Source organism: Nilaparvata lugens, chromosome 12 (genome assembly GCF_014356525.2).
Source record: "Nilaparvata lugens isolate BPH chromosome 12, ASM1435652v1, whole genome shotgun sequence".
Taxonomy (NCBI): Eukaryota; Metazoa; Arthropoda; class Insecta; order Hemiptera; family Delphacidae; genus Nilaparvata; species Nilaparvata lugens.
The window spans coordinates 4,166,424-4,184,599 of record NC_052515.1 but is presented as its reverse complement, the minus strand read 5'-3'; the positions used below and the strand labels follow the sequence as shown (position 1 = coordinate 4,184,599).

The 18,176-nt window shown below is 33.2% G+C and overlaps 1 protein-coding gene across 3 annotated transcripts in view; it reads left to right on the top strand.

Moving 5' to 3' along the window:
- LOC111044220 (multidrug resistance protein homolog 49) overlaps positions 1-18,176 on the top strand; it is an 88,314-nt gene that overhangs the window by 66,509 nt on the left and 3,629 nt on the right. For all 3 annotated transcript variants that reach the window (XM_039438727.1, XM_039438729.1, XM_039438728.1), the window contains exons 19-23: positions 6,107-6,268; positions 8,050-8,253; positions 11,265-11,506; positions 14,218-14,374; positions 14,804-14,998. In XM_039438727.1, coding sequence (XP_039294661.1) covers positions 6,107-6,268; positions 8,050-8,253; positions 11,265-11,506; positions 14,218-14,374; positions 14,804-14,998 — 960 coding nt within the window. The remainder of the gene's footprint in view (positions 1-6,106; positions 6,269-8,049; positions 8,254-11,264; positions 11,507-14,217; positions 14,375-14,803; positions 14,999-18,176) is intronic.

Below are 18,176 nucleotides of genomic sequence, written 5' to 3'. Positions count from 1 at the left end.
TCCAATCATATAGGTACCTTAATCAATTATATTCAATTCTTCAGGATAATAATTATCCTGGATAATTATTATCGTTACCGGTACATATTGGGTAGTTATATTATAACAAGATATTTGTGTTACTTTTTTATTTAATTACCGTATTATATTTATTGATCGAACATAGTGAGATCTATGTTTCAACTCGATTTGCTTTTGTCTATCTGTATGTAACGCGATTACGGCCAAACGCGTTGATAGAATTCGATGAGATTTGGCAGGAATATTCCTTTCTCCACTGCCATTATAACGTGGACATTACTATAGTCTATAAGCTTTGAAAAATATTCCACACACCTTACTGTAAAATAAATTCCATACAATTCAGTCTATGTTAAGTATCGACAATTTTGTAACCACATTGTTTATTAACCATATGCCATTTTTTCATAAATTAATAGTGTATTTGTATATAAATTTAAGTAAATATGTTCGTAAATGAAAAAATTGGATCATACAAGAAATATTTAGTAGCCATATTTTGTTTAATGAATAAAAACGATTTAAAAATGATTCTGCATAAATGCACCTCCAATTTTTATAATTATTAATAGACTGTCAATTAAATGATTATTCCAATTCCTCAAAATGTTTCATAAGTTTTCTCTTATTGTAGGTTCTTGCCCTACCAGATGATGAGGAGGTTATAGCTTCAGCAAATTGGTATTCATTAGGTTACCTGGCCATAGCTTTGTTGGTGTTCATTTGTGTATTCATTGAGGTAAGAAAATACTCATCACTTTATTCATTTTTGCAAATTTATCCATTGTTATAAATCTAATCATATAGGTACCTTAATCAATTATATTCAATTCTTCAGGATAATAATTATCCTGGATAATTATTATCGTTACCGGTACATATTGGGTAGTTATATTATAACAAGATATTTGTGTTACTTTTTTATTTAATTACCGTATTATATTTATTGATCGAACATAGTGAGATCTATGTTTCAACTCGATTTGCTTTTGTCTATCTGTATGTAACGCGATTACGGCCAAACGCGTTGATAGAATTCGATGAGATTTGGCAGGAATATTCCTTTCTCAACTGCGCGTCGATGTATACACAAGGTTTTTTTGAAATTTTGCATTTTAAGGATGATATGAAAAGAAAAGGAATTCCTCCATACTCTGATATCACTATATATATAATCTACTTTGAAGATAGGATCAGACTATAGAATTATTCATAATCAAACATCTGACAGGTGGATTATTCATTGCATGCATTACACATTACACAGATGTCTTGCCGTGTCTATGTCTATAAGGTGGGATTTCAATATTTTTTATGATGCGTGCCCATCAGTATCAATATTCTCACATTTATAAAACAAATTTAATAGGTGATTGAAAATAAAATGAAAAAATGATTAAATGAACTGAATATTGCCGAAGAAATTATAATATTCTTGATTGAAAAATATTGATTTTAAAATAGTTCAGAAATATTTTTATCAGATGGAAAGATTAACACGAAACTGAATAAATCATCATTGGGATACAAATTCAAAAGTGAACTGAGTCTATTAACATAAGTAAGTCTTTGATCTTGGGGAAAACAAATAACAGTTTTTAAAAGTGAATAAGAGTGGGATACAAATTCAAAAGTGAACTGAGTCTATTAACATAAGTAAGTCTTTGATCTTGGGGAAAACAAATAACAGTTTTTAAAAGTGAATAAGAGTGGGATACAAATTCAAAAGTGAACTGAGTTTATTAACATAAGTAAGTCTTTGATCTTGGGGAAAACAAATAACAGTTTTTAAGAGTGAATAAGAGTGGAATACAAATTCAAAAGTGAACTGAGTTTATTAACATAAGTAAGTCTTTGATCTTGGGGAAAACAAATAACAGTTTTTAAAAGTGAATAAGAGTGGGATACAAATTCAAAAGTGAACTGAGTTTATTAACATAAGTAAGTCTTTGATCTTGGGGAAAACAAATAACAGTTTTTAAAAGTGAATAAGAGTGGGATACAAATTCAAAAGTGAACTGAGTCTATTAACATAAGTAAGTCTTTGATCTTGGGGAAAACAAAAATAGCAGTTTTTAAGAGTGAATAAGAGTGGGGTACAAATTCAAAAGTGAACTGAGTTTATTAACATAAGTAAGTCTTTGATCTTGGGGAAAACAAATAACAGTTTTTAAAAGTGAATAAGAGTGGGATACAAATTCAAAAGTGAACTGAGTTTATTAACATAAGTAAGTGTAGCTGTGAAATACTTCAATTAAAAATAGTGGAATAATAATGGAATCATAATGGAAGATACTAACTTTCAACAGTCTATCTCGATCTTAAATCTTGAGTCCTGCTTTCCTATATATTTTTTCTCTACTAGACTGGAAAAAAATCATTGTTTGTTATGGGAGTATTTACACCTATATAAAATATAAAAATGTGTGAATACTCTCATAAGAACAAATGGTAATAAACATAGTTATCAGAGAATGATGATACTGTATAATTCCCATGAACATACAGTAATTCAACTGTGAATTGTGATTCAAGTGAATCAACTAGAACAGGTCACATCAGATACTTATGGATGAGAAAACTGCGTAAGGTCTACTGTTCACAGAACTACTAGTAATATGGTCATAAATTCAGGAGTAATTGATCTTCATATCAAAAATCAAATTGATATTGTCTAATTTTCAGTTTATAAAGTTCTCAATTCGTCAAGTTTACAGTTTGTCAACTTTTCAATTCGTCTAATTTTCAGTTTATAAAGTTCTCAATTCGTCAAGTTTACAGTTTGTCAACTTTTCAATTCGTCTAATTTTCAGTTTATAAAGTTCTCAATTCGTCAAGTTTACAGTTTGTCAACTTTTCAATTCGTCTAATTTTCAGTTTATAAAGTTCTCAATTCGTCAAGTTTACAGTTTGTCAACTTTTCAATTCGTCTAATTTTCAGTTTATAAAGTTCTCAATTCGTCAAGTTTACAGTTTGTCAACTTTTCAATTCGTCTAATTTTCAGTTTATAAAGTTCTCAATTCGTCAAGTTTACAGTTTGTCAACTTTTCAATTCGTCTAATTTTCAGTTTATAAAGTTCTCAATTCGTCAAGTTTACAGTTTGTCAACTTTTCAATTCGTCTAATTTTCAGTTTATAAAGTTCTCAATTCGTCAAGTTTACAGTTTGTCAACTTTTCAATTCGTCTAATTTTCAGTTTATAAAGTTCTCAATTCGTCAAGTTTACAGTTTGTCAACTTTTCAATTCGTCTAATTTTCAGTTTATAAAGTTCTCAATTCGTCAAGTTTACAGTTTGTCAACTTTTCAATTCGTCTAATTTTCAGTTTATAAAGTTCTCAATTCGTCAAGTTTACAGTTTGTCAACTTTTCAATTCGTCTAATTTTCAGTTTATAAAGTTCTCAATTCGTCAAGTTTACAGTTTGTCAACTTTTCAATTCGTCTAATTTTCAGTTTATAAAGTTCTCAATTCGTCAAGTTTACAGTTTGTCAACTTTTCAATTCGTCTAATTTTCAGTTTATAAAGTTCTCAATTCGTCAAGTTTACAGTTTGTCAACTTTTCAATTCGTCTAATTTTCAGTTTATAAAGTTCTCAATTCGTCAAGTTTACAGTTTGTCAACTTTTCAATTCGTCTAATTTTCAGTTTATAAAGTTCTCAATTCGTCAAGTTTACAGTTTGTCAACTTTTCAATTCGTCTAATTTTCAGTTTATAAAGTTCTCAATTCGTCAAGTTTACAGTTTGTCAACTTTTCAATTCGTCTAATTTTCAGTTTATAAAGTTCTCAATTCGTCAAGTTTACAGTTTGTCAACTTTTCAATTCGTCTAATTTTCAGTTTATAAAGTTCTCAATTCGTCAAGTTTACAGTTTGTCAACTTTTCAATTCGTCTAATTTTCAGTTTATAAAGTTCTCAATTCGTCAAGTTTACAGTTTGTCAACTTTTCAATTCGTCTAATTTTCAGTTTATAAAGTTCTCAATTCGTCAAGTTTACAGTTTGTCAACTTTTCAATTCGTCTAATTTTCAGTTTATAAAGTTCTCAATTCGTCAAGTTTACAGTTTGTCAACTTTTCAATTCGTCTAATTTTCAGTTTATAAAGTTCTCAATTCGTCAAGTTTACAGTTTGTCAACTTTTCAATTCGTCTAATTTTCAGTTTATAAAGTTCTCAATTCGTCAAGTTTACAGTTTGTCAACTTTTCAATTCGTCTAATTTTCAGTTTATAAAGTTCTCAATTCGTCAAGTTTACAGTTTGTCAACTTTTCAATTCGTCTAATTTTCAGTTTATAAAGTTCTCAATTCGTCAAGTTTACAGTTTGTCAACTTTTCAATTCGTCTAATTTTCAGTTTATAAAGTTCTCAATTCGTCAAGTTTACAGTTTGTCAACTTTTCAATTCGTCTAATTTTCAGTTTATAAAGTTCTCAATTCGTCAAGTTTACAGTTTGTCAACTTTTCAATTCGTCTAATTTTCAGTTTATAAAGTTCTCAATTCGTCAAGTTTACAGTTTGTCAACTTTTCAATTCGTCTAATTTTCAGTTTATAAAGTTCTCAATTCGTCAAGTTTACAGTTTGTCAACTTTTCAATTCGTCTAATTTTCAGTTTATAAAGTTCTCAATTCGTCAAGTTTACAGTTTGTCAACTTTTCAATTCGTCTAATTTTCAGTTTATAAAGTTCTCAATTCGTCAAGTTTACAGTTTGTCAACTTTTCAATTCGTCTAATTTTCAGTTTATAAAGTTCTCAATTCGTCAAGTTTACAGTTTGTCAACTTTTCAATTCGTCTAATTTTCAGTTTATAAAGTTCTCAATTCGTCAAGTTTACAGTTTGTCAACTTTTCAATTCGTCTAATTTTCAGTTTATAAAGTTCTCAATTCGTCAAGTTTACAGTTTGTCAACTTTTCAATTCGTCTAATTTTCAGTTTATAAAGTTCTCAATTCGTCAAGTTTACAGTTTGTCAACTTTTCAATTCGTCTAATTTTCAGTTTATAAAGTTCTCAATTCGTCAAGTTTACAGTTTGTCAACTTTTCAATTCGTCTAATTTTCAGTTTATAAAGTTCTCAATTCGTCAAGTTTACAGTTTGTCAACTTTTCAATTCGTCTAATTTTCAGTTTATAAAGTTCTCAATTCGTCAAGTTTACAGTTTGTCAACTTTTCAATTCGTCTAATTTTCAGTTTATAAGAGTGGGATACAAATTCAAAAGTGAACTGAGTCTATTAACATAAGTAAGTCTTTGATCTTGGGGAAAACAAATAACAGTTTTTAAGAGTGAATAAGAGTGGATACAAATTCAAAAGTGAACTGAGTTTATTAACATAAGTAAGTCTTTGATCTTGGGGAAAACAAATAACAGTTTTTAAGAGTGAATAAGAGTGGAATACAAATTCAAAAGTGAACTGAGTCTATTAACATAAGTAAGTCTTTGATCTTGGGGAAAACAAATAACAGTTTTTAAGAGTGAATAAGAGTGGAATACAAATTCAAAAGTGAACTGAGTCTATTAACATAAGTAAGTCTTTGATCTTGGGGAAAACAAATAACAGTTTTTAAAAGTGAATAAGAGTGGGATACAAATTCAAAAGTGAACTGAGTTTATTAACATAAGTAAGTGTAGCTGTGAAATACTTCAATTAAAAATAGTGGAATAATAATGGAATCATAATGGAAGATACTAACTTTCAACAGTCTATCTCGATCTTAAATCTTGAGTCCTGCTTTCCTATATATTTTTTCTCTACTAGACTGGAAAAAAATCATTGTTTGTTATGGGAGTATTTACACCTATATAAAATATAAAAATGCCATATAAAAATGTGTGAATACTCACATAAGAACAAATGGTAATAAACAGAGTTATCAGAGAATGATGATACTGTATAATTCCCATGAACATACAGTAATTCAACTGTGAATTGTGATTCAAGTGAATCAACTAGAACAGGTGACACCATATACTTATGGATGAGAAAACTGCGTGAGGTCTACTGTTCACAGAACTACTAGTAATAATAGTCATAAATTCAGGAGTAATTGATCTTCATTTTACAGAATAAAAAAAACCAAATTGATATTGTTTAGTTTTCAGTGCTGGGAGTAGCAGGGGCTAGGATTACTCACAGACTTCGTGTCAATGTGTTCAGTAGTATTCTGAAGCAGGATGCAGCCTGGTTTGATAACGAGAAGTGCAGTGTTGGAATCCTGTCTTCCAGACTTTCCACTGATGCCAATGCTGTCCAGGGCGTAAGTTTTGACATTTTATTCAAGAAAATTTCAAACAATTTTATCAGATTAGCCAGAGTACGCCTTCAGGTATCACAGGTGTGCTTCAGAAGTTCGGCATTGCGATACTTCAATATAGGCTGCCTACAGGAGTAAAACAGTTGGATTTAAGAGCGTTCGAGAGAGTTGTATCCAAGCACTTGAAAAGCAAGGCATGCTACAGTGTTAGTGAATATATGAGTGATGATTTGTCGGAAATGCTGTCTTGCTAAACATTTATGTTTGCCTTATGTATGTTTTTGTTTTGTGTATTGTATTTTATGTTTGACGCCATCGATCCCATATTATGGGTAAAGGATGCATTTTTTAAGATTGAATAAACTATTATTAGATAAAGGATGCATTTTTTAAGGTTGAATAAACTATAATTAGTATTTCAAGCTTTCAGTTTCCCAAGTTATCAGTTATCTAGACAAGTTTCCAAATCGTCAAGTTCATGGTTTGCAATTTTTCAGTTCATCTTGTTTTCAGTTGGTCAAGCTTTCAGTTTGTCAAATTTTTGGTTTTCCAAGTTAGCAGTAAGTCAATTTTATAGTTTATCAACTTTTCAATTTGTCTAATTTTCAGTATATAAAGTTCTCAATTCGTCAATTTTGACAGTATATTTGATTAACATTGGTGTTGCTTTCCTTGTCTAGCTCTGCAAAAGATAGCGCTATCCTTTTCTAGCTCTGCAACGTTGCCACATAGTTTCTAACAATGTAAAAATATAACCATTATCAACAAAATAGGTATTCAATCACAATTATGAAAATTTATTAATCTATCATTGGAAAATATATTTCTTGACGAATAAAATGAAGGAATAAGTTCTTATATAAAAATATAACCATTATTAACAAAATATGTATTCAATCACAATTATGAAAATTTATTAATTTATCATTGGAAAATATATGTTCTTAACGAATAAAATGAAATTGATCATTTAAAACAAGATCATTTAATATTATATCTGATATACTTGTAGCTATCAGATGCCCTCTTTAGAAGACAGTGGCAAGGCAGAGAATCGGAAATGTTGTACGCCTATCTTTCTCCATTTCCATTATCACGGTGACCTCGTCATAGGTTCTAGAAATTTCGTGTTAGAACGGTTTCAAAATTTCGACAAAGGTACGCCCAAAATCGGCATTCTTCAATGATGATGATGATGATGAGAAAGAAATGACTTATACCATAGCCACCTCTAATACAAGGCCCCGGCCTACAATATTGCAACGTCGCAGTGTAGGCCTAGAATCTAATACATGACTGGTGAAAAAGATCAGCTGGTATTTTTTAAATCTTTTTCACCAATCATGTATTAGATTCTAGGCCTACACTGCGACGTTGCAATATCTTAGGCCGGGGCCTTGTATTGACTGAAATATACAGATAAATTACCATCTCATATTAAAAGAGCTGAGAATATAATCATCTTCAAAAAACCTGAGAGAATTGAAGGTGTACACTACAGTGTGCAAGAATTTATGGATCAGTATGTTCCAGGATGTTGATCTTGTAGGTTTTAAGTTCTTATATTTGTTGTGTTGGTAGCCCTGGATAGAGAGATTGGTGTCATGTGAGATGGAGTGGCGTCGGAGCTGTGTGAGAGATACTGTCAAATATAGATGTATATATTTTCTAGACTACTGTTTTACTTTTGATGATTTCCTATACTCCTCTAAAGTCACCAGGAAGAGAATTTAAACAAACAAATGATGATGATGATGACAATGATGAAAATTGGAATTTTCCAGGCCACTGGCAGCAAGCTGGGAGCCCTATTGCAGGGTGTGAGCACACTGGGCGTTGGCTCCATGATAGCCGTGTGGTATTCATGGAAAATGACAGCTGCCTGTATTGCTGCCGTGCCTGTTATGTTGGGGTCACTAGTCATAGAAGCCAAGCTATCCGGGCCTGCCGATAACAGGGAGAGTCTTGCTTTGGAACAGGCTTCAAGGGTTGGTATTTTTAGTTATATCAAAAGTTATATTCTAAAATCTATTTCTACAGTTATTATAAATATATAGATACGATTTTATAATATGTAAGATCCTACTATATTAAGCGAGCAATTTCTGTTATCTGTTCATATTTTCATATCTGGTTATATGGTTATTTATGTTCAACTGATCTCGAAAACGGCTCTAACGATTTTCACGGAATTTGAAACATAGTAGGTTTATGATATAAAATTAAATTGCACTAGGTCTCATCCTTGGGAAAACTCGCTGAACGACATTAAAAGGATTATTCATCCTTGGCTGAAACAGCTGAGACTTTCGTCGTCTGTGGATAGTAAAAGTGAGCGAGTGATTCTGTGGAAAATCAAAATATCGCATCCCCGAAATTCATAAGCTGACGTATAGCCAGCTGTAAAATATAAACATTTTAGAGAATTGTGTTCTGTTTATCAATAAATAATAATAACGAGTGAAGCTCGGTGCCCCGATATTTAGAGATTTTAGAGATAAAGAGAGACTCCAATTTGAGAATTGAATCTATAGTAGTCACTAAATAATAGAGATATAGGTAGGGTACCCAAAGTTAATAGACAGACTATCAACGAGGTAGGTACCTACCTCACTTGAAACTCATCAATATAATGTGTATCAAAATTATGAAACCTTACATTTTGAATATAGAATTATATGTATTTAATGAATGAATTTATTTATTTTTGTGCCAAAAATAAAATACAAAAAAGCTTTACAAAAATAAATATAAGCTACTGCTTAACTTCAGTAACTATATTAACCATATACAGAGTGACACAGAATAACGAGATATTTAAACGCCGTAAAACATTAGTGGGAAGGGCAAAAATGATTTTATTCAAACTGATGTAAAGTTAAAGATTTACCATTTGAGAATTATCAATAACATCTATCACTTTTTGACAATTACTTCTTCAAGATGGCTTCCTCCTGAACGAATACACTCTTGAAATCTGTGTTGACGATTCCTCATTGATCGCTGCAACATCTGCGTTTCCTGGTCTCATGATCTGTCCACCTGCGATTTTCTATTTGTGGAGCTATTTCAAATAAAACGTTTTCACAACTTGACCAATAACTGTGAATAAATCATAACAGACAATTCAAAATGAAATTAACAATATCCCAGCTGAAATGTTGCAGCAATCGTTCAGGAATCGTCAAGACAAATTTCAAGAGTGTATTCGTTCAGGAGAAAGCCATATTGAAAAAGTAATTGTCAAAAAAGTGATAGATGTTATTAATAATTCTCAAATGGTAAGTCTTGAACTTTACATTAGTTTGAATGAAATCATTTTTGCCCTTCCAACTGTACCCTATTTTTACTGTACACTAATCTAAAATACATACACATAAAAATTAAGGAACTGTTAATTTATTCAATTAAAAATAAAAACGAAATGATATCCTTATTCAAAATACTATAAATAATAGATATTAAATGAAGATTCAATTTATACTCACATGAGTTAGTAGGTGAGGCAAAAACACCCGGCAAAAGGACGATTCCTTGTGCGTCATTGTATTGAATGTATAGGATGAAAATTATTTCCTTCCTCGTATTTTCTGTGTCTGGAATTAAAATGGAATTTTTCAATTTTATCTCATCTTTTCTCTTCACTTTCCAACTTCGTTCTCCTTTCTTGAAAGTGTTTTATTTTCTCATGTTGTTTGGGGCCTCGTCTACACTTCCATTATAATTCTTTATAATCTAATTAGCAATAATTGCTTAATCTAATTCTTTATAATCTTATAAAATTTTAAAATTTCCGTATTTTTTCTGTTTTTTAAGACCCATATAAAGTTCAAAAACGTCAAAGTAACAATGTATCCTATTGAACATTTCTCACACTCTCCAACTATATCCTTAGGAATAGATTTTGACTGACAGTTTTCCAGTAATTCTCGTTTTTCAAAGATATCGAAATATATAGGCTATTTACATCTCTCGAAAATTTTTACTGGACGTTTTTTTGTTGCAACTGTCATGTAGAATATTATTTCGGAAACTGAGGTCGATAAATTTTTACTAGATATTTTTTGTTGCAACTTTCATGTAGAATCTATGTTTTTCGGCTGTTACACTTTCGTGGGTGGGACACTCTGTATAATTATCTTCACTGTACCGGACTACACTGCACTGATACTGGCATGTGAACTTCTGCCTGGAATCATTTTCTTCTCTTTAAATTATTTCTATATTGAAGTTTTCTTAATTGAATTTTTATAACGTTTGATATAAATCGGTGATTGTTATATCGTTATTTATATCGCTAAGTTTATTTTGATATCAACTCCATCTTTCTTTCTTCAAGTGGAGTTTCGCAATCAATTCCTGGTTCTGTTTTGGCCACCAGCAGAGATTAAATATATTTTTGAAGTACCTATTTTTTCAAAGTATTCTATTGAAACATGCTATTATCATAGAAGGAAGGTAGCATAAGAAGATATTCCATGGTATGGGGCCCATTTATGTTCCAAATTTCAAGCAGATTTCTTGTTAACTCAAGCCGATTACTGTCTACTACTATCTGTTATTACTGTAAAAATTCGACTGAGTCACTGTCATTGTTGTAGAACCGTTCCATAATGAAATAAAAACACACATATGTTGTCAAATTCTACACAGTTTTATTTGGTACAGGACCATGGTTTCGTGACCACACAGGTCACATTTTCAGCTTAAAAATGCTGAATTTTTCAGCCACATTTTTTGAGGCCATATTTTCAGCTCAAAAATTTGACAAAATATGTGTATTTTCATTTCATTATTACTGTTCTGGCCGTGTGAGAGTGTAAGAACGAACTACCTACTAGGACTATCAGCTTGAGTTGACATTGAAAATTAGAACATAAACACCCTATATCATGGGATATCTTCTTATGCTATATTATTTTCTGTATGCTATTATCCAAATATCCATCTATTGCTAATGCTATAAGCATCTATCAAGTTTTTTTCTCTATGTCACCAGGTGGCAGTGGAAAGCGCGATGCACATTCGCACAGTGGCAAGTTTGGGTCGTGAGCGTGCCGTGCTTCGCGCGTATTGTGCGCGTGTTCGCGAGGCGTCGGCCGCGCATGCGCACAAGTCGTGGCTGCACGCGCTGGTGTTTGCAATTGGCAACAGCAGTATCAACTTCACCTACGCGTTTGCTGTGCTCTATGGTGGATATCTAATCAGGGATGACAAGTTGCCGTTCCAGAATACTATAGTGTAAGTTCGAATCAAAATTCAAAATCAATTTCATCTAATTCACAATATTTACTATTTATAAACAAAAAATTAACAAGATCACACATCTAAACAAGATGAAAAAATATATAATCTGAGAATTATCATTTATACAATAAGTACATTATCAAAATGATAGGGAGAGGAAAAATAAGGTAACCTTGTGCTATTCCTCTCCCAAATTTAGAATAAACACATAGTCCGAAAACTTATCACCTACGGTAACTAATAATTTTAGACAAAAACTTTGAATATGTTATTTTTTACTGGATGTTGTCCTTTCTTATTTATTAGTTTAGTGGTTTTCTTTTGATCACTGCTTTCCAGTAATTTCTGTTCTGCAGGCAGAAAAAGAATATCATTGGTTCTTATGGCAGTGTTCACACATTGAGGGCACAATTTTACACTCTCATGAAAAGCAATGGTATTCTACATATTGTTGTTTCTTAGCACTACAGCCCTGGGTGGGCCTTGGCTTCCTCCGTCACTCGCCTCCACTCGTTCCGGTCATTCGCCATCCTTCTCCATCCACGAATCCCCATTCTATTCAGATCTCCTTTGACATCCTGCAGCCACCTTCTCCTGGGTCTCCCTCTTCTTCTTACTTGGAAAATGTTGCCCTCAAGCAGTTGTCTCTGGAGTCTGTTCTGCTCCATTCTCCAGACGTGTCCCAGCCAGCTGATTCTTCGTGATTTGATGAAACGAACTATGTCCTGGTTTTGGAGGATATTGTTTATCTCTCTGTTGCTTCTTATTCTCCATGTTTCATCTTGCCGAACTGGTCCAAAAATTCTTCGGATGATTTTTCTTTCAAAGACTCTAAGTCCGGATATATCGGCTACAGTGAATGTCCATGCTTCGCTGCCATATGTAACTACTGGCCTGATTACTGTTTTATAGAGTTTTATTTTAGTGTCACGTGTTATCAGCTTGGACTTAATTATTTAACATTTGCAAATATGCTCTATTACCACTGATTATTCGTTTGTTTATTTCTTCAGACATTTTATTTTCTACATTCAGCTCTGTGCCTAGGTAAACGAAACTGCTCACATTTTCAAACAAGAACTGTCCTATCCTAACTGGGTCGTTTCTTCTTCTTCGGGCCTGCGCACTTGACATTAGCATATACTTAGTTTTAGATTCGTTCACCTTAAGTCCTAGTGGCTTTCCTTCCTGCTCTATCTTTAAAAACGTCTCCTTAAGAGTAGCCAGATTCCGGGTCACCAACAAGATGTCGTCAGCATAGGCATGAATTTGCTTTGATTTATATATTATTGTGCCTCTTGGGTCCATCTCCCGCATGACCTTGTTCAAAGCCAAGTTAAAGAGAACAGCTGACAGGGCATCTCCCTGTCTGACGCCCTTGACAATGTCAAGACTTCGGCTCAACTTTCCTGCCACTAGAACCCTAGCTTGACTTCTCATAAATATCATTTTGTCAGCATTATAAGCTTCTTTGGCAAACCATAGCTCTCAAGTGCATCTAGCAGCTTATTCCTATCTATCTATCTATTCTACGTATTACCAGCAGAAAAGGATGAATTTGAGTAGAACTTGTATTCATATATTGACTATTTCATAGATGTTTAGCTTTTATTTTATTTCTTCACCATAGTCTAATGACTGGGAAATCACCATAGTAATATGGCATCACCCAGAGTATCTTGATTGATTTTTATTCGATTGATTTTGAGGTGACTTGAGGTGAGAATATATATTTTTGCCAAGTCTTCTTAAAATTTATGAATTCAGGGCTATTTATATTTATTTATAAAATAGAATTAGGGTAGATGAAATAAAAAAGGGTGCTATAATTCTATTTTATAAATTTTTGGCAAGTTTAATAATAAAGGCTTTTGCATGAATAATGAGAAATGTGATGACAGAGTTTGCATATTTTAAAATTCATAAATAATATTAAATGATTAATTTTGTGTTGTCTAAATTTGGGAGAGAAATAGCACAAGGTTGCCTTATTTTTCCTCTCCATATCATGTTGATAATGTGCTTATTGTATAAATGAATGAATATTTATATATATATCTCATAAATAATGAGATTTAGTTTCGTCGGCTCCCCAAATCCTTCAGTAGTAGGTCTAGCATGTACTGCACCTAATAACCTATCTGAGCGGTAAGATTTGATTTCATTTTCCATCATCCATTGACCACCTGTGGTAGTAGCCATGACAGCAAAAATACTGCTCACTTACTAGCTACATCACAATCAATATATTAGTAACTCTCCTGAAACTTCAGGTTTACCCACATGCATATGAAAGAGGTATGTGGATTTGTCAATATATTTATTAAGTCATATACATTTTATATAAAAAAGTTTATTCCCCATGTGTTGCCCATAATAAGTTCTAAACTCCAGTCTGTTGTAAGTTAAGTTCTAAGATACCAACACGACTATTATTGTAGTCATCAAGAACTACATAAATAATGCTACAGCAACATTAGCACTGTTCACTTTGAACACTTAGTGTCGGTTGCACAACAGCCGGTCAAATTTTAACCGTGATTAATTCCACGAGAACCAATCAGAGAAGTCTTTACAAAACTCCTCCTCTGATTGGTTCTCGTGAAATTAATCACGGTTAAAATTTAACCGGCTGTTGTGCAACCGGGCCTATATAATCAGTGTTCACTGGAATATAAACAAATGAACTGTTTGCGGTTTTGCAGGGTTGCAGAAGCGATAGTTTTCGGTGCTTGGATGGTTGGTCAAGTTCTGGCGTTTGTGCCGAACATCTCAGCCGCTCGTATGTCTGCCACCAGACTGTTTGAGATCATTGAGAGAAAACCGCAGATGTATCAGCCTGCTGAAGACTCTGGACCTGTGGTGAGAGACTTATATCTATAATATAATAAAGAAAAGAATTCTCTTATACAAGTACGGGATAGGAAACTCACGTCATTCGTGTATCGATACAGAAGACGAGTTTGTATCAAAACTGATATGAAATTGAGTTGTTTGTATGAAGTTTTGTGGGGGATTTGATACGGAAGTGAGTTGTTTGTATCAAATCTATAATATAATAAAGAAAAAACTGGCTTTTACACGTAAGGGATAAGAAATTCACGGATGACGCATCATCACGTCTGAACTACTCAACCGATTAACTTGAAATTTTGCAAGTAGATTCTTAGATTACCGAGGGTGGTTATATGTTTTGAATTCTTCAAGATATCAGTAGGTCAAGTATTGTAATGGATAAATAAATCAATTAATTAATAAAAATAAATAATCGGCCCGTTTCTGTCTGTGCAGGAGAACGCAGGTGACATTCAGTTCGCCGAGGTGGAGTTCGCCTACCCGAAGCGACCGAACGCGCCCGTCCTCAACGGACTGAGTCTGCGCATTCGCGAGGGAGAACGAGTCGCGCTGGTTGGCCCGAGTGGGTGTGGCAAGTCCACCGCCATTCAACTGTTGCAGCGCTACTATGATACCAATTCTGGATTGCTGGTGAGATTCGAAATCAAATTCAAAATCTTTTGTGTAGTTTAGAAGTTGATATTGTGGTAGTTATTCATATTGAATGAAAAAGACTAAGAAATTGTCAAAAACCACAGATTTATTGATACTTATAGAAAGACCGGTTTCGGTTTTCGGATAAACGAGTTTATCAGAGATTGACAATGGTGTAATAACCGAGACCGGTCTTTCTAAGTATCAATAAATCTGTGGTTTTTGACAATTTCTTAGTCTTTTTCATTCAAAATAATTTATTTGCCATAACCAGAATTACAAAATTCTATAATTTCAATGTGTCCAAGAATTGAATAGATGGAGTACAAGTGATTATTATTAACAGAAAATCCAAAATTAAATGCTGTAAATCACCCCGAAGACTTTTGCTACTGCAAATATTGACAACAGGGTTAACAGCTAGATGGAAATTCGATGATAATTATAACAATAATTATTATTCATTTTATCATTTGAATAGATGCAATTTCCCATTAATTTCCATCTTGAAATTGTTGAGGCGGATCCCCAAATATTATCTGTATTTAGGAAACTCGGAAGAGGCCCGAGGAAAATATCAGGCCTCGCCTAGATTCGAACCCATGGAAATTAAATATTTTCACTGTACCAATAGTCGAGTGCTAATAGACGATGGTTTTATGAACTCTGGTTCAATTGCGTTTAATGTTAAATAGCACTCAACTATCATCCGTACAGTGAAAATATTCAATTTACATGAGTTCTTATTCTGCCTGGTTCAGATTCCAATAACTTCTAATTCCTACTCTGCGAAAATTAATAGTTCCATTAGAAGTTATTGAGGTTATTATCTCACTAAATTGGACACATTCACTGATATTGATATGTGGGAATCCGTCTTTTATATCACATTTTCTATATTTTCATCAATCACTGATATTAAAGAAAGCATAATGTTTTTCCAAACTGTTTAGGCGGTGGAGACGTGTCCAGCCTTTTTTCATTGACTGTCACAATTCCAATTTCAGCAACCATGCTGTGACGGGACATCATGCTGAACCTTCAAACCTGAATGCTTCAAATGAGAGGGAGTGCTTGTCTGTTGAAGTGACTAGTTTTCTTGGAGTGGAATTGCAAAAAAAAAATATGAAATGGGATAAACACTTGGAAAAACTTATAAAACAGTATGACTATAAAAACAGACTATAACAGTAAAACAGTAACTTATAAAACATCTGACTGCTAGTCGTTATTTCTAATAGCAAAAAGTGATTTAATAATAAGCAGTTTGTGATTGAAAAAACATTGAAGAATTATAAAACAGCTCTATCATGCACTTTTTGCGCTGAGAACTGTGAGGACTGCATCCACTATAAAGACAGCTCAGAAGGTGTATCATGGATATTTTTTAGCTCTAATACGCTACAGCATCTTCTTTTGGGGGAATAGTAAAAATAACTTATATACAATATTATTAAGATGCAAAAGAAAGCTGTTCGTGTTTTGGAGGGCTTGCGGCCATCCAATTCATGTAGGCCCATTTTTAGAAAATACAGGTTTCTCACGGTCCCAGCATTGCACTTCCTTGAGACTGTAAATTTTGTCTTCAGAAATTCAGAGAGATTTGAAGGAAATGTAGTTTGCCATGGCTATAGCACAAGAGCAAAGAGTTCAGCTGTATATCAGTACCCCGCTCACAGACTGACACTTTTGGAAAAAGGACCATATTATTCGGGGCTCAAGCTCTTCAATTGTCTACCTGAAAGAATACGGTTATGTGGTAGTCATAGGCTTTTCTTGTCTTCAATTACTAATGTACTTGTGGAAGCGTGTCCCTATACAATGGAGGAATTGTGGTGCCTTTGAGTTGATACTGTGACAACTGTTACTGGAGCCAACGTTTTCTTCAGTTTCAAGTTCCAACTTCTACCCAAAATCTGCAAGTTTTGTCATTGCTATGGCAAGGGAGTGTAGAGGTTGGAACAAAAACCCAAGGACAGGCGACAATGCCAGCAATTAGTCATGCTGAGGGTGCGAGCTGGCACTAAGGCCAAACACCAGCAACAAAACACATGTACCACATTCCAGCCACTAGGGGCAGCACCTCCCGGAGCAGTTGAGGGATGAGACAATGGGCCAGGGGAAGGTGACAACCACGAGGAGTAACGAATTTTGGCACAGTCTTAGACGAGCAAGGCAAAGAGCATGTCATCTAAGGAGTAGACGTTTCCAAACCCGCAGCCCGATGGGCTGCAATGCAGCCGCCTCCACCTCAATACAACCCACCACCATTCTTCATCATCAAGTGAACCACCAGCAAATTTGTGCTAAAATAATTAAATTGTGTCTCGTCGTAATAATGCTTTGTGCTTCGTAAATAGTGTCGTCGGGAAAAAAAAGGTTAGTTTAAGATGTCATTATATTTATTATTGTTGTTGTTTGTCTGCCACCAGAATTGAAAAAATTTATTTGTCTATTGTTGTTTTTAATTTATTTACAGTGGTTGTAAATTCACCAGTATAGTAATTTCCTAATGCATTTGACTTTATTCATTTATTTTAGTCAATGTTTCTTAAGAGTAAAACATGTCATAAGGGACTTGCCCTACATCAACAGATGCGTTTGATTCTAAAATAAAATGAACAATTCTTTATCAATCAATGTAAAACATAAAGGGTAAAACATAAACTTAAATATGTAAAATATTCTGTTAATTATTATTAAATTTAAATCAATTATTATTATTACTTACGTTGGCCAACTCTTGTTTATTTGTTTCATGTTCATGTACGATACATATGACTCGATATAATTTGTGTGCTTGGAATAATTTGATCAAGTTTAATTATTTCAATATAACGGCGCGCGGTATTTGAAACACTTCGTTTTCATTCTAACATCCACGTTATATCCCCTCCCTTCTGAACTTAGTTGGGAAAGTAATGTGTAGATCACACTTATTGATTGCAGGTTTTCTTCATTTTTTAAAATATTTATAATTGTTTAGTTTTCATGTTCTGCCAGAGGACTAGTCGAGGTAAATTTAAATTTTGTTTTCAAGGGTCGTTCCTTCTAATTAACGTGGCGCCAGGGTTTTTTTTTATTATTGTTTTATTTCTTTGTAAATTTCTTTAATTAATTAATAACCAGCAGTCAGTAGGTGTGAACTAGACAATACAGATGCATACACTTTGCA